General features: G+C 42.6%; 1 protein-coding gene across 1 annotated transcript; it reads right to left on the bottom strand.

The window, feature by feature from the left end:
* Positions 1–775: 775 nt before the first annotated feature.
* LOC108700368 (SLAM family member 9) lies at positions 776–10474 on the bottom strand. The gene is made up of 4 exons (XM_018233496.2): positions 10369–10474; positions 8573–8887; positions 6218–6475; positions 776–1524 (listed from the first exon to the last, which is right to left on the bottom strand). The coding sequence occupies exons 1-4, from the start codon at positions 10412–10414 to the stop codon at positions 1349–1351; spliced, it is 795 nt and encodes a 264-aa protein (XP_018088985.1). The 5' UTR covers positions 10415–10474; the 3' UTR covers positions 776–1348.
* Positions 10475–22996: the final 12522 nt, after the last annotated feature.

Below are 22996 nucleotides of genomic sequence, written 5' to 3'. Positions count from 1 at the left end.
GCCACATTTTGCCTACGCTACTCTGCCTGTGTGTGCCATACTCTGCTTGCTTGTATATGCCATATTCTGCCTGCTTTCTCTGTGTGCCATGCTCTGCCTGTGGGAGGTGAACCTGGTGGGGTTTGTTACCATTTGGAAATACTTGTTATGAGGTCCCCAAGATGTTTAATCATGTGCTGGGGGATGCTGTGTTATACAGGGAACTCTGAGTATCACTCATGTATTATAAGGGATAATGTACCCCCTACTGTAAATGATAAGGATATTAGAAGTCACTGAGGGGTTGTTCTGTGACCATATAAAGGCACAAGGCTGCAGGCTGTGTTATACAGGGAACTCTGAGTATCACTCATGTATTATAAGGGATAATGTACCCCCTACTGTAAATGATAAGGATATTAGAAGTCACTGAGGGGTTGTTCTGTGACCATATAAATGCACAAGGCTGCAGGCTGAGTTATACAGGGAACTCTGAGTATCACTCATGTATTATAAGGGATAATGTACCCCCTACTGTAAATGATAAGGATGTTAGAAATAACTGAGGGGTTGTTCTGTGACCAAATAAAGGCACAAGGCTGCAGGCTGAGTTATACAGGGAACTCTGAGTATCACTCATGTATTATAAGGGATAATGTACCCCCTACTGTAAATGATAAGGATGTTAGAAATAACTGAGGGGTTGTTCTGTGACCATATAAAGGCACAAGGCTGCAGGCTGAGTTATACAGGGAACTCTGAGTATCACTCATGTATTATAAAGGATAATGTACCCCCTACTGTAAATGATAAGGATATTAGAAGTCACCGAGGGGTTGTTCTGTGACCATATTAATACAATTCCATCGCTTGTCTTTCTTTATTATGTAGGAAGAAAACTCTATATCTTGTCTGCCTTTACTCTATACCAGTGATCCCCAACCAGTGGCCCATAAACAACATATTCCTCACTCCCCCCTTTGATGTTGCTCCCAGTGGCTCCAAAGCAGGTTTATTATTTTTACACTCCGGGGTTGGAGGCAAGATTTGGAGACCTAATGACACAAGTTTACCCCACACAAAGCCTCATACAGACTGTCAGTGCATATGGGCAACCAAATAACAAAACATAGGGCTTATTTGATAACCTCCAAGATCATTTTCATGCTTGTGTTGCTCTTCGACACTTTTTTCAGTGTCTATTCTTCAAAAAGTTCTCTTTCATTTTGTATTCTATACCCCATTTATTTTCTAGCTCTTCCCTTCATATTAGAAACACTTAGCTCTATTACTATACCCCCTGTTTCATCAATAAGAATACAAATCATTTACATTTCATTTTTTAAGTAACTCCAACATTTTTACTTTGTTATGGAATCTTCATCCAGTTGTGACCTGAGTGCGTACGAGCGAGTCCTCTGGCCCTTTGCCTCCTGCGCTGTGCTGCCCTCTGGTGGATAAGGAGGCAAATGGCCTGTAGCATTATCCATATGAGCAGCACCAGCTTTATTATATTTTGTAGTCTGCAGTGGTTCAGGGCTTTAGCTGGAAAATGAAATTTGCAAATTTAACGTCAGATAAAATGCTGAAATATTTTTGCAAATAAAGCAATTGCCAATTCATTTAGAGAAAGGGGCTGCTAGGTCTTATATCTTATAAAAGTCTTTATAAAACAGTCAGTCCTAGCATAGAGCCTTTTTCATATATAGAAACTATGGGGCCCTGTTTTAAACCAGCATCAGGTTTATTTATTTCATCATATCACAGGCGTCATGAATGTAAAATACTAGGGGCATCTGTTGTTCACCACCAGAATTCAGAGGCTTCCGTACTAGAACCAAGATAACTTTACACTGCAAAACAGCTGATAATAAATATATTGGGCCGTTCATTGCTGGAGTTAAATTACAAACCTGTCTGAAATACTTTCTCAGAATTATCTCCCCACCCTCTCATTGTTTTCATCATATTTCTGAGTCTTTATCTGACAAAAATAACTAGTTAAGCGTCAAGCTTTCAGTTTCACTCCAGACATCATCCAATAGAGTGCTAGCCTGCTGACCACAGGAGGAACCCATCATTTATGAGCAGACGTATAACAGAGCCACTCGTGCACCTGTCACGTTAAGATGTTTCTATTTTAGGCCTTCCTGCTCGAAGAATCCACTTCCGCAATAAATTGACTCAAACACTTGTATTCACGTAGCAGGGAAACAGCTTCCAGTCAGACCGGGGCTCTGGTTGCCCACAAGGAGCTTGGTCATACAATGGTGGCTAGGGATGTAGCGAACGTCGGAAAAAAAGTTCGCGAACATATTCGCGAACTTGCGCAAAAACGCGAGCGGTTCGCGAACGGTTCGCGAACCCCATAGACTTCAATGGGAAGGCGAACTTTAACATCTAGAAAAGACATTTCTGGCCAGAAAAATGATTTTAAAGTTGTTTAAAGGGTGCAACGACCTGGACAGTGGCATGCCAGAGGGGGATCAAGGGCAAAAATGTATCTGAAAAATCTGCCTGTGTGTGCTTGGAAGAGATAGTGTAGGGGGAGAGCTGTTAGTGATTTCAGGGACAGATGATAGTAAGTTTGCTGGCTAGTAATCTGCTTGATACTGCTCTGTATTGGAGGGACAGAAGTCTGCAGGGATTTGAGGGACATTTTAGCTTAGGTAGCTTTGCTGGCTAGTAATCTACTGTTCTCTTTAAACAACTGCCATACGTTGACCTTGTAGGCATTGTTTGCCCAGTTTTTTTGGACGCAGCCACTGAAGCACAGTTGCCAGAAAAAATATGCCATATAAATGCTGAAAATAGTCATTTTTCGCCATACGTTGACCTTGTAGACATTGTTTGCCCAGTTTTTTTGGACGCAGCCACTGAAGCACAGTTGCCAGAAAAATTATGCCATATAAATGCTGAAAATATAAATTTTTTTGGTTGCAGCCACTGAAGCACAGAGGCCAGAAAAATTATGCCATATAAATGCAGAAAATATGCATTTTTTTGGTCGCAGCCACTGAAGCACAGTTGACAGAAAAATTATGCCATATAAATGCTGAAAATATAAACTTTTTTGGTTGCAGCCACTGAAGCACAGAGGCCAGAAAAATTATGCCATATAAATGCAGAAAACATGCATTTTTTTGGTCGCAGCCACTGAAGCACAGTTGACAGAAAAATTATGCCATATAAATGCTGAAAATATAAATTTTTTTGGTTGCAGCCACTGAAGCACAGAGGCCAGAAAAATTATGCCATATAAATGCAGAAAATATGCATTTTTTTGGTCGCAGCCACTGAAGCACAGTTGCCAGAAAAAATATGCCATATAAATGCTGAAAATAGTCATTTTTTGCCATATACGTTGAGTCAACGTATGGCAAAAAATGACTATTTTCAGCATTTATATGGCATATTTTTTCTGGCCTCTGTGCTTCAGTGGCTGCGGCCAAAAAAACTGGGCAAACAATGCCTACAAGGTCAACGTATACACTACTACAGCGGTGGATACGGATTACGTAAAATATATGAATGCTGCTTGAAAAAAAGTAACTCAAGTGGTTTTTCTAGAGACGATAATATTATCAATATTTAGACAAAATGTGAACAAGCTCACACAGCTCGATGGCGGGTTGAAGAAAACAGTGTGCAAATAATGCCTACAAGGCCAACGTATACACTACTACAGCGGTGGATACGGATTACGTAAAATATATGAATGCTGCTTGAAAAAAGTGACTCCGGTGTTTTTTCTGGAGACGGTAATATTATGGATATTTAGACAGAATGGGAACAAGGTCACACAGCTCGATGGCGGGTTGAAGAAAACAGTGTGCAAATAATGCCTACAAGGCCAACGTATACACTACTACAGCGGTGGATACGGATTACGTAAAATATATTATGGCTGCTTGAAAAAAGTGACTCCGGTGTTTTTTCTGGAGACGGTAATATTATGGATATTTAGACAGAATGGGAACAAGGTCACACAGCTCGATGGCGGGTTGAAGAAAACAGTGTGCAAATAATGCCTACAGGGCAAATAATGCCTAAAAGGTCAACTTATACACTACTACAGCGGTAGTAAAATAAAAAAAAGTAAAATAAAAAAAAAATGAATATTAAAAAAAAAAAATTAAAGTTGGTGCTGCTGAACTACTAGGAGCAGCAGATTAGCACACCAGTCCCACTCCCCAACACTGCTAGACTAATAGCACTGGGCTCTTATAGTAGTAGTAGTAGTAGTAGTAGTAAAACAACAAAAAAATAAATAAAAGCAGTCCTTACAAGGACTACTGTTATTGCAGCAGTCAGCAGATGAGATCAGAAGCAGGACAGCTGCCCACTGCAGCTACATACAGAGCACTGCAGTAGAAGGTAGATTACTAGCCAGCAAAGCTACCTAAGCTTAAATGTCCCTCAAACCCCTGCAGACTTCTGTCCCTCCAATAACAGAGCAGTATCAAAACGATTACTAGCCAGCAAACTTTCAACTGTCCCTGAAATCACTAACAGGCAGCAGCTCTCTCCCTACACTATCTCTTCAGCACACACAGGCAGAGTGAAAAAACGCTGCAGGGCTTCGGTTTTTATAGGGAAGGGGAGTGGTCCAGGGGAGAGCTTCCTGATTGGCTGCCATGTACCTGCTGGTCTGGGGTGAGAGGGCAAAAAAAAGCGCCAACAATGGCGAACCCAAAATGGCGAACGTCGCGCGACGTTCGCGAACTTCCGGCGAGCGCGAACACCCGATGTTCGCGCGAACAAGTTCGCCGGCGAACAGTTCGCGACATCTCTAATGGTGGCTACTCACGCACATATCAATAATAAATCTGTAGTTTGGGGTCTGCAAGTAGAAATTGATAAGTCACCGCACAAGGGAAGAGGCCCAGAGCCCTCAGCACGGGGAGCGGACAAACCGAAAAAAACTTTTGGGAGCAGGCACTGGTGGAAGATTGCCTTTATTGAGTGCCTGCTCCAAAAGTTTTTTCCGGTACTGACACACATACACAGCATTCTCCCATCTGAAGCCTCCAGGACCCTTGTCATGTAAGACGTATTGGTAAGAGTGTCATTTGTTGTACAGGGCCAGGGCTGGAATTAGGGGTAGACAGAAGAGGCAGCTGCCTAGGTAGCAACGATTGGGGGGGGCGCTGGGCAGCTACCTCTTCTGCCTACCCCTAGACTGGACCTGGCACTAGACTTGTGCGCGAACGCTGGTACTGCGCCTCTATGTGCATGCGCGTGCAAACGCCCTACGGCATGCACGCAAAAGCCTCTACTGCGCAAACGCCTATACCAAACAGACACGTCCCAATGCCGCTACCATGCATGCGCGTGAAAGCAGCTACTGCGCGACGGGGATGGGGGCGACCTGGCTGGCTGGTCTGCTAAGGAAGACTTACCCCCGATTCTCTGCTACAACCTCTCTTATAAGGCCCAAGCTTCTCCAGTAAGCTCTTCACTAACCCAGGGTTGGACTGGAGCTTTGAGGCCCACCAGGGCTGCAAAACAAGGGCACTCCTGGCAGTCCCCGGCGACCCACTCCCAACATTAAAACTTTTGGTGCTGCCACTCGCATGTACAAACGTGACACATGCATGTGCACAGTGATGCGGAGCAGGTCTTTATTGGGCAGACAGGGGAGCAGGTCTGGTCCAGCGGAGGGCCCATGAGGGCCGGGGTCCATCTGGATATTTTCCAGGTGTCCAGGCCCAGTCTGACCCTGCACTAATGTATCCCTGAAGACTCTATTGCCTTACTCTGGTGCACAATTGCCTCAGGGCTCTAGTACAACTCCTTGTTGGGACAACAGGCTCTCCGTGTTCGCTAGTCCTCATAACGTGAACTCACTTGCCACTGATATACACTAGAAGTGGCACCAACCTTCTCAAGGGTCTGTCCACTTGGGTCTGCTGCTGCTTGTTTTATGTTATAGGCCTAAATAGGAAATGCCTCAGCAAGGAACTGTCTTATATAGGCTTAACTATTTACATAATAAACATAAATTCTTTATTCTTACACCTTTACAGACGTTCTTGCTGGTAAGAAGGTGAGAAGGCAACATGTAATATTGAGAATAATATTTAATATTGGGTCTGGATTTGATCACAGGTGGGAGCTGCAGAGCTCTCTGCAATTTTACCTTGAAATTTGCAGGCCCAGCAGGAGATATAAAGAGTGCCTTACTGTTTGACCAAAGATTTACTATAAAAGGTCTGACATGAGATGATATAATTACCTTGCTCACAGAGATCCCAAGGCGTTAGTGCTTTGGAAACATTTCTGATAGGATTCCCTGCTGTGCAGATGTAGGTTTCCCCTTGATGAGCATCATAGACATGGAGATCCCTGTTCACTGATACAGTCTGGTCCATCCCTACGTTAAGCCAAGTAAGCGTTACGTCAGTTCCATTCACCACACAAAACAAGGTGACGTCACATGTTTCCTTTATGGATACGCTATGGTTGATGTGGATATCAGTTTGAGATAAATTTCCTTTATAGGAAACACAAACATTAAGAAATTAAATAACCTCCAAAATATATCCCATAGGAATGACAACAGAAATTCTGGATCCTTTTCAAAGTAGTCAAGGAAGTTGTCAGGAGAAAGAAAGAGGCTGCTCTGATGTTCTTCTGCTTAGGAAAGGTTTGAGAAAAGTTTTTAATTATTTTTCCTAAGCAGAAGAACATCAGAGAAGCCTCTTTCTTTCTCCTGACAACTTCCTTGACTACTTGCTGGTCAGACTGGTGGGAAACTGACCAGCAGGTGGCGCTGTTGGAACAAAATTCATTCATATTAACAATACATGTATCCCTTAATATCTTGGAATTAAAACAAAATAAATAATGAATGTACATTACAAAAGGGGTTAGAATAGCACGCTCATACATTTTACATTCACTTGTTTTAAAGGTTTACTTATCCTTTAAGGAGCATTGTAATCTACACAGATTATCTGCTATGTAAAGTGCTCCCTATTGTCCTGTTTTAAAATGAATGGCTGCCCCCATGGCAGATGCCTTTAAATATTTGTAACATACATATATTCGGTTTGTAACTGGATGTGGCATCAATAAACATGACATGGCAAATACACCTATATGGTTTGAACTGCATGTGACATCTGTCCTTTTGGCAGTCTATGGTTTCCTCTCAGGAAGTTGTAGTTAATTCTCTAGCTACATATGAGCCTACCAGGCACTGCTCCAACTCTATCTGAAAGAAAAAGCTCTTGTTCCTATATACCCGGAAGTCCTCAGCCAGTCAAAGGGGATGCTGGGATTTATAGTCCAAAACAGAAGAGTGGCAAGCATTCTATTACTTTATGCCCAAATTGTGATCTCTCAGTTATCAAATTACAAGATCACTAAGCAGTAGCCACGCACAGTGTCGGACTGGCCCACCGGGATACCAGGAAAACTCCCGGTGGGCCCAGGTGTCAGTTGGCCCTCTTGCTAGTAACCATTTAGTCTATTTCATGGTCATTCCCTAGTTCGTTATGGGGACAATTGCTCAATAATGGAAGAATATATTAAGAAGACTAGGAGAATAAAGAAGTTGAGTGTGGAGAGGAGTAATAAGAGTTTGGAAAGTGGGCCCCTGGCATCCCAGTCCGACACTGGCCATGCACCAAGCAACCTCTATATGGTAGGCAACCCATCGGCCATGACATTTAGGCAGTACTGTCACTCTCGTGCCACTGGATGCCAAGGGGGCCTGCTACCCACTCCCAAAACCACTGACAAAACCAGTCCTGTGCCCCTAGTGATCCCTAGTGCATCTGAATTGCACCATCAATGGCACCACTGAATTCATCACTGTGCCCAGAGTCAGGCCCTGATTTGAGGGAAGACCTCAAAGACCTGGACCTAGGGCAGCAGGATTCTAAGGGTGGTAGGATTCTAAGGACAGTATGTCTGGTCCAGTACTAGTGGTCAGCTCACTAGCTGTAGTGGGAGGTTGTTAAGTGCAAATAAGTGATAGGAGTAGTGTAAGAGTAAAGAGTTCAGGAGATGTGAGGTGGGTATAGGTGTGCATCAGCTGCTGTGGCCTGGGTACCCCATAGTGGTTTCCAACCGTATCCAGTGTGAGCTTCAATGTTATTCAATCCATTCTAGGACTTTATGGAGGGGTTACCAGGGAAAATGCAGCCCCTCTACACACCCCTGCTCTTACCTCTCCTGCAACTGGACTGGGGAGTGGGGGGTCTGCATCGCTAGTGCAAAGAGTGCAAGTGAGCCTTAGGGTCCTGACTTGGAAACATCATAACTTCCAACAATCTTGTTGTAGACAAGACAGTCCTGCATCTCCAACCTGAAAAGGACCAGGGCTTGGGGACAGAGTTTGGGAAGATCAGCAGAGTGCCAGGGCATAACTGGGGCATAGTTGGTGCAGAACAATTATTACAAGATATGAGGCCAAGGAATGACACAGCACTGGGACTGCTCTCTACCAATGTCCTGATAAGTGTGTGATTTCTACCCAACCAATGTGAGAGCAAGAGGTCAGGTCAAAGTACAGGGCTGTCAGTCATGGGCTTATTACCACAATTACATACAGGACATTATCGTTATTTATTTAATCACTTACTATACACTTGCAGCTCGTACTTTTGGGAACAGATCTCTTTATCCATTTGCCGTATATAGGCCGTATAGACCCCCTGGTCTTTCTTTCCTAGGGAGTGAATGCGTAGAGATCCATCCGTCGTGCTGCTCAGTCTGTTTGTGAATGTAGGAATGTGCATCTCGCCATTCAGATACGTTGACGCAATCATCTTTTCACCAACAAACCATGAAATGTCTCGTATGGGAAACCTACGCTCCACTTGCAGAAGGACATTCCCCTCCTCAGCTCCAAAGATCAGTGTTTTATTGTGCTCACAGCATATGGAGTAGATGCCACCTGCACAATGTAGGAAACAATGCTTTGTTAGTCTCTGTATAACACATACCTGTTCCATGCATGTAGTGCCCTGAGCACAATTCTGCAGGAACAGCCCTGAGAGCTTATGGCTTATCACTTGCTAATAGTTCCCTGGCACTCGGCACAATTCAAACAAACCTCAAGTTTGTTCAACGGTGAAGTCCCCATTGCCATTTCCCCAACTGCACTTGTACCTCTTAGTGAAACTCTTATCTGTTCCACCTTGTTTGCAGCTGCCATCTATGGCCACCTCACTTCAATAAAGAGGATTAGAAGTCAGCACTCACCCATAGGGTATGTTGGATGCAGGTGCAGGTCTGAGGTGGCCACTTCCACCCGTTCTGTGAACAATTTCGATAAACAGACAGCACCACACTTGAGGTAAATTCTTAAAAGGCCTTTATTCCAAAAGGGCTTATTTCAGGAAGAACAAATAGCAGCTCACTTCAATACTCAAGATTTATGGCAGTGATGAACAAGCTGGAGTGCGGGCACTGGACGCCACCCTAGCGCTCATGACTCCCAGTCACCAAGGAAAGGGAATGACGTGGCCAAAGTCAATGGGTGCCAACACTGCTGCTGTTCCTCTTTAACAAGCATTTGCTTTATTCACCTTCAGCATTATTTTATGTGAGGGAGAAATACAATTAAGTAGGACTTTCACTCTTTCTCTTTCATCTCTGTCTATTAATTTAACTTGTCTGATATCTATTATCTGTCTATCTCTCAATTACTACCCAGATAATCTAATATCTATCTGTTTATATAATATCTATTTATCTATCTCTCAATTAATCTGACTTGCCATCTAATATCTATGATCTATCTATCTATCTATCTATCTATCTATCTATCTATCTATCTATCTATCTATCTATCTATCTATCTGTCTGTCTGTCTGTCTGTCTGTCTGTCTGTCTGTCTGTCTGTCTGTCTGTCTGTCTATCTATCTATCTGTCTATCTGTCTGTCTGTCTATCTATTATCTATCTATGTATCTTTCTCTCTCTCTCTCTCTCTCTCTCTCTCTCTTTCTCTCTCTCTCTCTCTCTCTCTCTCTATCTATCTATCTATCTATCTATCTATCTATCTATCTATCTATCTATCCATCTCTCTCTCTCTCTCTCTCTCTCTCTCTCTCTCTCTCATCCATCATCTATCTATCTATCTATCTATCTATCTATCTATCTATCTATCTATCTATCTATCTATCTCTCTCTCTCTCTCTCTCTCTCTCTCTCTCTCTCTCTCTCTCTCTCTCTCTCTCTATCTATCTATCTATCTATCTATCTATCTATCTATCTATCTATCTATCTCTCTCTCTCTCTCTCTCTCTCTCTCTCTCTCTCTCTCTCTCTCTCTCTCTATCTATCTATCCATCTCTCTCTAATTTCAGACTGATATAGTGTTTTCAGTGTGACAATGTTTAACCCCAGGGGTAACAGGACGAGGAGGACTTACTTTCCTGGAGTAGGAGCAGGAGGAGACTGGAGAAAGGAACCTTCATGGTGTTGTTCTGCTGATCTGCACTGTGACCAGAAGAAGTGAGTGGTTCAGTTAAATAGTAGCGTTACACAGGATATAACACTTGCCTCATATCTCACTCTAATAGCTGTTTGGCTCTCAGGGTTTGTCCGACAGGATTAAGGTGAGACAGCAAATAGGTTTGCAGCGGAGTAATCTCGTTACCACCTTTTTTCGCCCCACTTTCTTGATTCCAAAAATTATTTTCTCAACTGTGGCAATAAATTCTTACAGTTCTACATTCAGAAATGGAAATGTAAGGAACCAGATCTCCAACAAGAAAGGGACTTGTCTATTTTTGAAACTTTAAATACAGTTTTTTAGTGGCATGTTAAGGGCACCCATTCTAATAAAAAAATTGGTGCCAGGTTTCCTGCCCCCTCCAAGTTAAGAAAAAAAACATTGGTGGCTAGGGCCACCTACAAACTAAAAAATAAAAACCTACAAACTAAAAAAATAACTAAAAAAAGCATTGGTGTTCAGTGAAACTTAGCCTTTAAAGTTCCTCCTTCTTTGTTCTTTTCCGTCGTGGGCTTCTTCTTTCTTTTCTGGCGGGGCTTCTTTGTTCTTTTCCGATATGCCTTCTTCCTTCTTTTCCGACGTGGCTTCTTCATTCTTTTCCGACGTGGCTTCTTCATTCTTTTCCATTGGGCCTCCTTCGTTCTTTTCTGCCACGGCTTCTTAGTTCTTTTCCGGTGTGGCTTTTTTGTTCTTTTCCGACGTGGCTTCTTCGTTCTTTTCCAACGTGCCTTCTTCATTCTTTTCCGACGTGGCTTCTTCGTTCGTTTTCCAACGTGCCTTCTTCATTCTTTTCCGACATGGCTTCTTCATTCTTTTCCAGCGGGCCTCCTTTGTTCTTTTTTGACGCGGCTTCTTCATTTTTTTTTTTTGACAAGGCTTGCCTACAAGTTAAAAAAACAGTGCTTCACTTACAGTGGGACAGATTCATGTGTTTATGCAGCCAGGGAAGTGCCAGTGGGGACTGTGCCTTGGAACAGGTTTGACTGTGGTTAATTTGCTTTAGAAGGGTATCCTCTTTAAAAATCCTCCTCCTCCTCCTCAGCCTCTCTCAATACCCTGCCCAATGCTAAACAGATAATGCATATTAAACTGAATATTTGACTTTTGTACAGGAATGGATGCAACAGGATTACGCTGGTTCAGTGGGGCAATGTTCTCACCTCGAGCATAAATAAGCCATCAGAACAAGAGGGGAATCAGATGGAGCTGACATTGTGGGGTAACAAGGGGCCAAGGAAAAATGTTGGCCTGTCACCAACTAGTTTTGGGCCAGTCCATGCAGCGCTACTATTCCCTGCACTAGGGAATATGGCGGTGATATATATCAAGCCTAATAAAGCTTTGTTCCCAGTAATGGTAAGATGCAGGGGCGCTCCACCAATGAGGCGAGTTGAGACACTCGCCTCAGGCGGCAGCGCCCCCCTGGTTACCAAAATTCTGCTCTTCTAGTGCAGAGAGCGCAATTGCGCTCTCTGCACTAGCGTCGTGCAGCGCCCCGACCCCCTCCTGCGCAGAAAATGTGAGCGCCGTGAGGAGGGGTCGGGGCAGCAATGGAAGGCCGCCTCAGGCGGCATAAAGGCGCGGATCGGCGCTGGTAAGATGACATCTGCTCTATACACTGTGAGCAAAATAAAACACTGATCTTTGGAGCTGAAGAGGGAAGTGTCCTTCTGCAAGTGGAGCTTGGGGTTCCCATATGAGACTTTTCTTAGTTCTCGGTTATTTATTGGTTATTGTAAAACATTTTGTAACACTTCTTTTCATGCTAAGCACTGCAGTGAGGGATTAAAAAGTAATGTGTACAACCCAAATATTGATATCAGTTAGCTTTATCTTATTTAAAGTGGAACAATTTTCAAGCCTCTAACATTTTCCATGTCATTTAAAGGGCCCTCCTCATCTTTACATATACCTCCCTTTTCACTTGTTTATTTTTTAATGTAGGCAAGGCTTGATGAGATATTTTAAAGATGTTGTTTCTATTCACCCCCTGCACAGTGGGCCTCTGACCTAATTATCTCTATTTGTGCTCTCTTTGCGGCTGGCACCTTCAGTGCTTATTAGGCAGGGTATTGCTTCCTTTTCCTTTGATCTGAATTCAGATAAGATGAGCCATAATAACATACTCAAACCATGATAAAGACATGAGCTCTTTGTAGCATACATATGTAATCCTAATTTGGTTGCTGTCTCTTTAAATTGCAATTAACCCGTAGCAATCTAGGGGCCCTGAGTCCCTTTTGCGTATGAAAAGTACTGGGAACTGGGATTTACAGTGCAGTGCTTCTACCTAGGGAGCACTGAGGAGCACACCTCAGGGAATTTCCACTAGGAAAAATAAAACACACAATTTGAAAATGAAACAGATATAAACATTATATAAAACAGTTGTGAAAGAGCTTGGACAATCTAATACACAATACACTCCTGCACTGGGGACATGTGGGACCTACCTAACTCACTATTAGGTACCTGACTGCTTCTCCAATACAGTTTTTATTATCAAAGTCCCAATCCTCTGGAAGGGGTTAATAAGCAGACAGTTCAGTTCAAATAGAATGTCCCTTCCCCAGAGCTCTTATACCCCAGGTAGCGCTACCTTTCCCAAAAGTACCTATCCCTTTGGAACTTAAAAGCCGCTCCCACGTAGCAGGTAAATGCACAAGAATTGTCCTCAAATTGGAGCCCCATGCGTGTATCCATGCCAGTATACTCCCTTGGGTGGCTCACTCACTGGGGTGCCCTCAGATGCAGTCACACTGGAGATTACAGGCAGCTCTGCAGCAGGATCAATCTCACCAGTGGCACCTTTCACCTCCTGAGTCTCTAGCAGCTTGTCAGGGAACAGGATGGGCTCTCTCTGTACTTCTACAGATGCAACAGCTTGGACAGTTTCACAAGAACTGGTTCTGGCTGACGACGGTTCAGAGAGAACCGAAACACGTTGATGTGGGGTAGATTGTAATACTCCAATAAAAGCTTTTTGTCACAATACCCGTGAGTGCTCTTAACCATTCTATATGCTCTTTCTTGAAGAAGCACCCGGGATATGACTAGTTAATGGTGAGTGCTGGTTCAACAATATGACTATATATATATATATATATATATATATATATATATATATATATATATATATATATATATATATATATATATATATATATATATATAATATTACATTTTCCTAATGGCACCAGCCCCACTTTAGTCTTCATATGGACTGCAGATTGTTATAATTGTAAGTGCTTGCATAATAAACACTTTACAGAGTAATCTCTTCACAGGTATGGAACCTGTTATCCAGAATGCTAAGAACCTGGAGTTTTCCAGGTAAGGCGTCTTTTCCATATTTTTGATCGCCATACCTTAAGTTTGCTAATAAAAATATTTAAACATTAAATACACCCAATAAGCTGGTTTTGCTTAGTCTGGATAAAGTACAAGGTGCTGTTTTATTATTACAGAGATAAAGGAAATCATTTTTGAAAATATGGATTATTTGGATGAAATGGAGTCTATGGGAGCTTTCTGGGTAACGGGTTTCTGAATACCTGTTTTTCCCTTTTCAGGAGTAGGAGGGAGAAGCAGTATCCAAGTTTGCTCCACATTGGTTCTCTGATGCGGTCCTGTCATGATACAGGCCTGTTAGAGTGAAAAAAACATGTAGTCTCCAAAATCAGATACCGTATATACTCGAGTATAAGCCGACCTGAGTATAAGCCGAGGTACCTAATTTTACCTACGAAAACTGGGAAAACTTATTGACTCTAGTATAAGCCTAGACACAACTACAGCCCTGTCTCCCAGCAGCACACATTCTGCCAAAGCGACCCCCCCCAGCAATCAACCGGACTTCTTTGCAAAGTTGATGGTGACAGAGAATTGCCAAACGGATTACTGTGTGCATTGTCCCACTGTCCCACTACCATGTGCAGAGGGTGCTGTGTGATATTGCCATCACTGTTATTCTTTCATATAACCAACAGAGGGCATTGTGGGATATTGCAGTCTCTCCCCAAGTGAACTGTTGGTATAGGAATGATTAAAAGTGACTGCAATCTCAGCTACTGCCCGCTGACCCGATTATAAGCCGAGGTAGACTTTTTCAGCACATTTTGGATGCTGAAAAACTCGGCTTATACTCGAGTATATATGGTAAGTAACGGGCCTCTGTTCACTAAGGTCTGGAATCAACCATGTGTAAAGGGGTCACAGTCTGTAATGCACTGCTCCAAGCCCTGGCTGATAGGAGACATTCCATGTGGAGGGGTGAAAGCCAAGGATAGGGAACTTAAAATTCACAGGAAGGCCCCTCACAGGTGAAGTGAAGGTCACACTATAACCTAAACATATTTATCAGCCCAGAATCCAGACCTGTTGTACCAACACCATAAGAAACTGGTTATGGATTCAATGTGCCACTTTAGCTTCCAAACGAGTCCAAAACATGACCAGGTTTGGCTCTTGGTTTATCAGATGGGAATATCTGAACAGGGTCGGGTCACACAGTATTGATTTTTGGTATCTAGTAGGAAGAAATATGGCCACTACATATTATATCATTTTCTTCAGTGTTCCTGTAAGGATTATGGCAATTATATGTTTGGTCCAGTTCCTATTCACAGGAGGCTATAAAAAGCTCAGTCTGTGTCCTGACGTTCTCGAGGGAAAGGGGAGTGCCTGATTACCTGATACCCCAAACTCATTGATAAATAGTCAGCTCTTCTGACTAGACCCTTGGATTTACTTAGGAGGACCCATTTCCATGGGGGATTTATTCAGTTTGTTTCCACTTGCCTCCAGGACCGGGAAATTCTATATTTAGAATAGATTTTCAGCTTTTTGTCCATTTTATTTTATTAACTGTTTGTTGTATTTTACTGTACGTTCTTTTTGTGTCATTATTTTGTATAAATGCACTGTTATATCTTTTATAATATTAAATATAAAATGGAATAAGTTTGTCATTGATGCTCTAAACTAACCGAGCCCAGATGTGTGTAACTGTGAGCCTTAACCCTCTGCCTGCTGAATGGAAACGCTAATCTGTGTGTGTGCTGAATAACTCTTTGTGTGCTGGAGTACTAGGAACTAACCCTGATTACAATGATCCATTGGTGTATTGTGAGTTGGGACCTGTTAGAGAGAGATGGGGAATAACCATATTAGGTTCATATTTCCGGTTAATGATAGATGGGGGCAGAGAATGAATTTTCGGGGTGTTAGTTGGTGTTTGCGGGTGCTGGTTTGTTAGTCAAACCTGTGTGAAAGAATGAATTAGCGACTCACTGAAATCATCTGCAGCTGGAAGTACCGTGATTGTGAAGGTCCTCAATCCTGACTGACTGTATTCTGCTCATTGTGATCCAAGCATTGGGCCCTAGGGCCCACAATCAGGACAGCCCCATATTGCCCACCTCAAGGTGGGCATATCGGGGAGAGATCTTCTCATTTGGGGACCTCAACTTAAAAATTCTGCTTCCACCTGTGGCCAAACCCAGACCCAGTATTAAGTATTATTTTCACTATCACGTGTCACCTTCTCACCTTCTTATCAGCAACAACGTCTGCTTATAAATGACAGGTTCCGCCTGTGGTCTGCAGGCTAGCACTCTATTGGATGGTGTCTGGCATTAAACTGAAAGCTTGACTAGAAATCTTTGTTTTTGCCAAGAGTGACTGCTCATAAATGACAGGTTCCGTCTGTGGTCTGCAGGCTAGCACTCTATTGGATGGTGTATTGCGTGAAACTGAAAGCCTCACACTTGACTAGAAATCTTTGTTTTTGCCAGATAAAGACTCTGAAATCGGAAAACATCAGGGGGTGATATTTCTGTGAATGTCTTTCTCTTACTCAGACTCGCTCTGCAAAGAAAACGGGTTTATAAATGAACCACAACATCCTTCCCCACCCGCTGACACCACATGAAGCACTGGCTCCTCCAGGAACTAATTGCTACTAAATAATCCCTAAATGTTCCAATACATAGAATTTTCCCTTGCTTGTTAAGATATCCATTTATATATTCACGTAAGCTGAGCTGCCGACTGACAAACCAAAGGAGGGTTGTGGGAGCTCTCCTAAGGCTAAGTAAAACTGTATTAAAGTATAATGGAAGTGCTCATGAAACCTGCTGAAACCAACGTTCCGCAGACATTTACTTCAATGAATGCTACTATACTATGCAGAGAGGCACAAGACCCTTTATACACTAACTAGAGGTAAACAAGTTAGGGACCACCGTGTGGGGTTTACCTTGATGTGATATGGTGACTTATCAACTTTATGATCATAACTAAAAACCCCTGTCTTTGTGAGCACACGGACACGGCATATATTCTGTATTACAGGTTAATTTGGCCAAATCAGTCGCACTTCCTTTATACTTTAATACATTTTTACTTAGCCTTCGGATTGTTCCCACAACCCCCCTTTTATACTGACAAACCAGCCAAGATGAAAAACATATTTCAGCTCCTTGAGGTCGACACTGGAGAGATTTTAGGTCTGTTCTTACACAGGAGGCTGAATTCTAATGGTGTAACCAGTGTTTCTTCTCCAACCAGTAGCTCGTGGGCAACATGTTCCTCACCAACCCCTTGGATGTTATTACCAGTGGCCTCAAAGCAGGTGCTTATTTTTTAATTCCAGCCAATCACAGCCTGGAACATTTGGCATGCTGGTGTTGCTCCCCAACTTTCTTTACATTTCGGTGTGGCTCATGGGTACAATAGGTTGGGGGGCCCTGGTGTAACAAATCCTCTCACATTATTGTCAGAGGAGAAACCGGCCCAGTAGCCCTACCTGAATGGAATAAAATTATATGACTAGAATTTTCTTTTATTTTAAACACTGTATTCAGCTGCCACCGACTGTGGCATCTGTGTGTCCTGTGCCATTCCTTGCACTGCTGGTTCTGACTACATACACCATTGGAACAATACGTTAGTAGTAATCAGCTCTTCTTTGCACCACACACTCCCCCTGATTCCCCTTTGATTTCTGTACCCCCTGTGCCTGGGAGTGTCAGGCTTTTTAGATCCAAATCTAAAGCTGCAGCTCCATCTGCTCCACTGTTAATTATCCATCTCAATTACTGCCCCAGAGCAGTGGTGTAACTAGAAACTGGGGGGCCACAGTGTTATTTGAACCTTGGTCCCCTATTTTAATTTACTAGCAGATCATAATTGAATCCCTTTCTCTAAACACAATGCCATTTTAACTTGGACTTCCCCTTTAAAAACAGATTTTCCATTAATTCTCTCTGAAAAGAACACCTTGTTGTTCAGGGCAGAATAGACATCAGTGAGAGTCATAATAAAATGTACTAGTCTACTATGTACAGAAAAATACAAGTGCAGGTATCTCAGGCCATCTAGTGGTAAAACATGAAACTGCAGAGGTTGTCAAATCATCAAGAAGCAACAAATAGTCAATACAGATATGGAATCGGTTATACGGAACCCTGTTATCCAGAAAGCTCTGAATTACGGAAAGGATATCTCCCATAGACTCCATTACGATCCAATTTTTTTTTAAAATGATTACTTTTGTTTTTGTAATAATAAAACAATATCTTATATTTGATCCCAACTAAGACATAATTAATACTTATTGGAAGCAAAACCAGCCTATTGGGTTTATTTCATGTTTATATGATTTTCTAGTCGACTTAAGGTTTAAAGATCCAAATTACAGACCCGATATCCAGAAAACCCCAGGTCCCGAGCATTCTGGTTAACAGGTCCCATACCTGTATTTTACATTTTTGTTTCTTTTTATCCTCTATTAGTGGCTCATTTATTTTGAGCATGTATTTGGGGTCAGCCTGCTGCCTATGAAACTGATTCTCTGGCCAAAATAGTCCAGACCCGAAGGAGACGGTGTCCTGCACCTATAATATTCCCACTGTGTGTGCCTTTAATTGTCATTAGTCTGAGAGTGGATTGCATTATTTCTAGGGCTCATAGTTATGACGTTTGCATGTGATTTTCTGAGCAAAAGTCTGCTGTTCCCATTGAAAGGGAACCTTAGAATTACTGGCAGCTAAAAGGTGGCAGTTGCTCCAGGGTTCCCCTGCATGAATTGGTGCTATTCAGGGCCGACATTAGAAATCACGGGGCCCCGTACAACAAAATTTTTTGGGCCCCCTGGGCACCGCCCACACTGATGCCCAAGCTCCACCCCATATCCCGCCCACTCCACATCGCAGTTAAAAGACCACACAGACATCAGCGCTAATACAGTGAAATTTTTTTTTTAAAAAAAAAACATTGGTGGCAGGGGCCCCCTTATAAGTTAAAAAAAACTTGGGACCCCAACAAAAAAAATTAAAAAAAAAAAATTAAAGGAAAAAAAAAAAACATTGGTGGCAGAGGCCCCCTTATAAGTTAAAAACAAATTGGGGCCCCCCAAAAAAATGTAAAAAAACATTTTTTTTTTGGAAAAAAAAAACATTGGTGGCAGGGGTCCCCTTAAAAGTTAAAAAATCAACTTCGCCTCCTTTCGTGACTTCGGGTCTTTGAGCCGCTTCAGGACTTCGGCTGTTTTCGGGTCTTTTTGTCGCATCGGCTTTTCGGCACTTCCGCATTCGGCAACGCAGAGGCAAGACCTACGGCTCGGGCTCTCGTAAGGGGGGCCCCGATCTTCAAAAAATGCTGCACTGCCGGGCCCCCCTTCATGCCCGGGCCCGGTACGCTTGTCCTCCCTATCCCCCCCTGATGGCGGCCCTGGTGCTATTACATGTGATTCAGAAGCAGAGGCAGGACAGATGCATTGGTGCTGATTGCAAGTGTTGCATGACTGTAATTGGCTCATAAATGATCCCTAGTATGTAGGTTGTACATGCACAAGAAATCAAAGCAATGATCTGATTGGTGCTACAGTTGCAACTGCACTTATGCTATTAAGCCCCCTATATTGATAAACCAGTTGATAATGTGTTTATTATTCATTAAAAAAAGGGGATCTGTTGCTTAGCAATGCTTCCCTGCTGTTCTGTCCATAATATTTGAAAGATACCTGTTTGACGTGCAGTACCGCTTTCCACCACCGCTGGCAGCAAAACCACTTACATCAACAGCAACAGAACAACAGAGGTGCAATTTTAAATATATGTTTGAGGAACAGATTCCCTTCCCAGCTTTGAATATAATCCTATAAAAAACTTTGTAGTGTGATCAACATTTACAAACACTTGTCTCACTCTTCCAGGTACCATGGATTGTAAATACCAGGGGGAATTTCTGCAACCTATTTATATTTGAGGTGATACTTTCCCTTTAAGTTAGCGGCAGTGTTTGAGTTTATCCCCCAGACCCCCCCCCCCCCCCGACTCGCTCCATCAAACAAGTGGCAGGTGCAGGATATCTGCTGGGTTACATTGGTTTCTCGCCTTTGAGTTTTGGAAGCCGCCCAGACACTCACTCAGACGGAAAGTCCCTGGGTCTGTATTCAGCATTTTATGTTGCATTAAACAGCCCTAATATTATATTATATTCTGTGCACCAGTCTGTTAATTGAAGGTTGTAGTAGCATCTCCGATACAGTAGAAGAAGCCCTGGATACAGCAACTATTCTGGAAAATAAAGACCCTTTGGAAATGTGTTCAAGTCTGCAACAGGACTGGAACTTGATCCTGCACCAAACACTTCCTCCCCTCTGCTCCTCATGGGCCGGACAATAGGTAGAGCTGACCACTACCTGTGGGTGGAGCTTTGCTCAAGAGTATTCACAGCAATCAATCAGGACACAGCTTTGAGTGTTTTATTGCAGTAATACCAATGAAAGGCAAGTCCTGATTGGTTGTTGTGGGTGACTACTGCAGAGGAATGCTTTCTATAATTTTGTGGATTCCCCACATGGTGTATCTTGATTTGTTTCCTCGGGGCTGATCAGAAATCACTTGACTTCAAAACATGTGCACATCTGTGCTTATCAGGCGCGGAGTAGCACCCAGGGTGCATGTGGGGTGGGGTTTAGTTCTCAGCTCTTGTTGAGAAGAGAAAATAATCTGTGTTTTAGCAAGGGCATCTATGCAGTGTCAGATACCCCAGAAGTAAAGCATCCTGTGGCCCCCGTGCCGCAACAATCCGCTTCCGTGCAAGGATGAGGTTCTGTTGCCTTGCCAGAACTCTCTCCCTGGTCCTCTCAGACATGGTAGCACCCGAGTAGCAGATGGCTCCTCCTGAAGCCAAAGGTGACTGTTATAGGCGGAAGATTGAGCCGCAACGGGACCTTGGGAATTGTTCTGGGTTTGGGATACCAATCGTAACAGTGTGTTATTGAGGCTTTTGGAAGGAAAAGGACTGTCCTGCCATTGGATCTTTAACAATGAGTGATGGGCCACAGGTTGGGCAACACTAATATAAAGTGTTTCTGACACCAACATGACCTACACAGTCACCGTCTTATTGTAGCTTATATTCTGTAGCTCATTTATAGTGGAAACATGGTACAGGGTTGGTCATGGAGTCTAGGACAGGTCACCCAAGGAAGTCTAGCTCAGCCTCTAATTCCATCCATCTAAAGGGCAGATGACTTAAATACAAAAATCTACAAAGTCTGGTTGGATATTTACAACACCAGAGTGATACGGAACATTTTCACTCTTGTGCAACCAACTAATGCATTCAATGTCTGGGAAATGCCACCATACCAATTACAACCTTTGAGAGTTCGAGTGCATATAACTAAATACAGTCTCAGCAGTTCAGCAACATCCTCATCAGTATGATTTTAGGCTGTAGGAAGAAACCAAAGCACCATGAAGAAACCCTAGCTGGGGAACATATAAAGTCCACTCAAATAGATCCCTAGTCAAAAACATACCATGGACACCACCCTACCAAGATGCAAGGCTAGCGTTTGCTTTGTCATGCCATCCTTATTTTAAAAGATATAAATGGGCAGAGGGAACCTTGGGATGCTAGATATATGGTGAATTATTCCTCCTAGAGTTTTATATTTCCAAACACGGCCCTATCCCACTAATCTCACATTAAATCCTTCTGGACTTAGACAAGGTCATGGCCAAGACAGAGAAGACAACCGCTAAGTCGTAGCACAGAAAAAAACATCAAGTAGACTTAGCGTATACATTGCTATGATTATTTATTTAATTAATGTATAAGTCAGTGGTTCCCAAACTAGAGGACTTGCAGTAGTAGCAAGAGGGACTTTGTCTTAATGACACTTAGGGTGATATTTGGGGAAAATGCCTGCTAGATACATCTGAAAGTCCACCTTAAAGGTCAATTAGGGTGAGATTTAGAGTGAAAACTTCCCTCCTGACCTAAATGTTCTTGGAACTATAAATTAAAGGGGGCCCTGCCTCAATGTTGGACGTTAAAGGGGGGCTTGAACTAAAAAGCAAGTACACATTATAATAAAATTTATACAAGTCACTGTAACACATGTTGAAACGTAAATGATCTTAAATGATATTGAGAAACTGGGGCAATGCACTGGTTCATAGTACTACTGCTCGTGACCTTGATGTTCTCTGTCTCTACTTGAGATACTAGTAATGTATATATTCTATATGAAACTTACATTTCCTGGTACCTACTGCCTTATGCAATTCGATTTTCTCTTCTACCTACAGGATAAAATAGAATGTGATTCATCCTACAAGGGGACAGTATTGTATAATTAGTACAGTTGAATTAGTCATTCAACCATAGTTTCATGAATCCAGGGGAGCAAAAAACATATTCAGCCAAAAATATCACTTTAAATTTCCTTCAAGCTGGACTTTAAGGCTTATCTAAGAGAGTAGATCGGCCTTCTGCCCATATTAAATCCCAACAGGAATTTTGTTTTAAGGGCAACAGTGCTGCCCTTCTAGAGGGAAAGCAGGTGATGCATTAGGACCAAAGCCAAGAAGCTTGAAGATTGATGGATCTTATGAAAAGGGAGGTCACCAACATTTTATCTTTGTTCTTGTTTTGGTCCTAAACTCGTTCATTGCATTAAAAATAAGGTGGTTGAGTCCTATGCACCAGACAGAGCCACATGCTAACGAATAGCTGTAGACTGACAGGTTAACAAGTGTCGGCTTTTAAGAATGGGTCACTCATTTGTACAGTCAACTATATTAAAAACTATTTTAATCAAGAATTGGACTCGTAAAAAATCTATAGAGAAAATATGAGGTAGTAATGATGTAGCGACTTTTGGTGAAGCATCTGGCACAATGTGGTTCCTAATGAGTAATGCTTCAGGTTTTCCAGCTGCATTTGTTTGAAAGAGTTGGGTTGACCCTTGAAAAGCAATACACACATATATACACATTTCTTCCTCCAGCTAAAATAAAGTCTATCATTTCTGGGAGATGCTCCACTCATTGAAGTTATTAAAGCTGAAAACACACAGTGCTACAACTTGCAGTACACCCAATGGCATAATTATCTGGGGTGGAATTGCACCTGGGCCCACACCTACTTGAGGCCCACTGGAATAGACAAATCACAGATGGGAGGGCCTGGGATTTTTGACGTTTATACAACGCAAGTGTCATGAGTATAGCAGTTAGGGGCC

This window comes from Xenopus laevis, chromosome 8S, assembly GCF_017654675.1.
Source record: "Xenopus laevis strain J_2021 chromosome 8S, Xenopus_laevis_v10.1, whole genome shotgun sequence".
NCBI lineage: Eukaryota > Metazoa > Chordata > Amphibia > Anura > Pipidae > Xenopus > Xenopus laevis.
The sequence above is the reverse complement of the archived record's forward strand: the minus strand, read 5'-3'. Positions and strand labels throughout refer to the sequence as shown.

What these genes read in the sequence shown, in the direction of transcription:
- LOC108700368 (XM_018233496.2), bottom strand. Translation starts at nt 10,414, where the DNA reads ATGAAGGTTCCTTTCTCCAGTCTCCTCCTGCTCCTACTCCAGGAAA. An exon ending in GTACGAGCTGCAAGTGTATA is followed by an intron (nt 6,476 to 8,572) that starts GTAAGTGATTAA and finishes TTTCCTATAAAG; the next exon opens with GAAATTTATCTCAAACTGAT. An exon ending in TTGGGATCTCTGTGAGCAAG is followed by an intron (nt 1,525 to 6,217) that starts GTAATTATATCA and finishes TTCATTTTCCAG; the next exon opens with CTAAAGCCCTGAACCACTGC.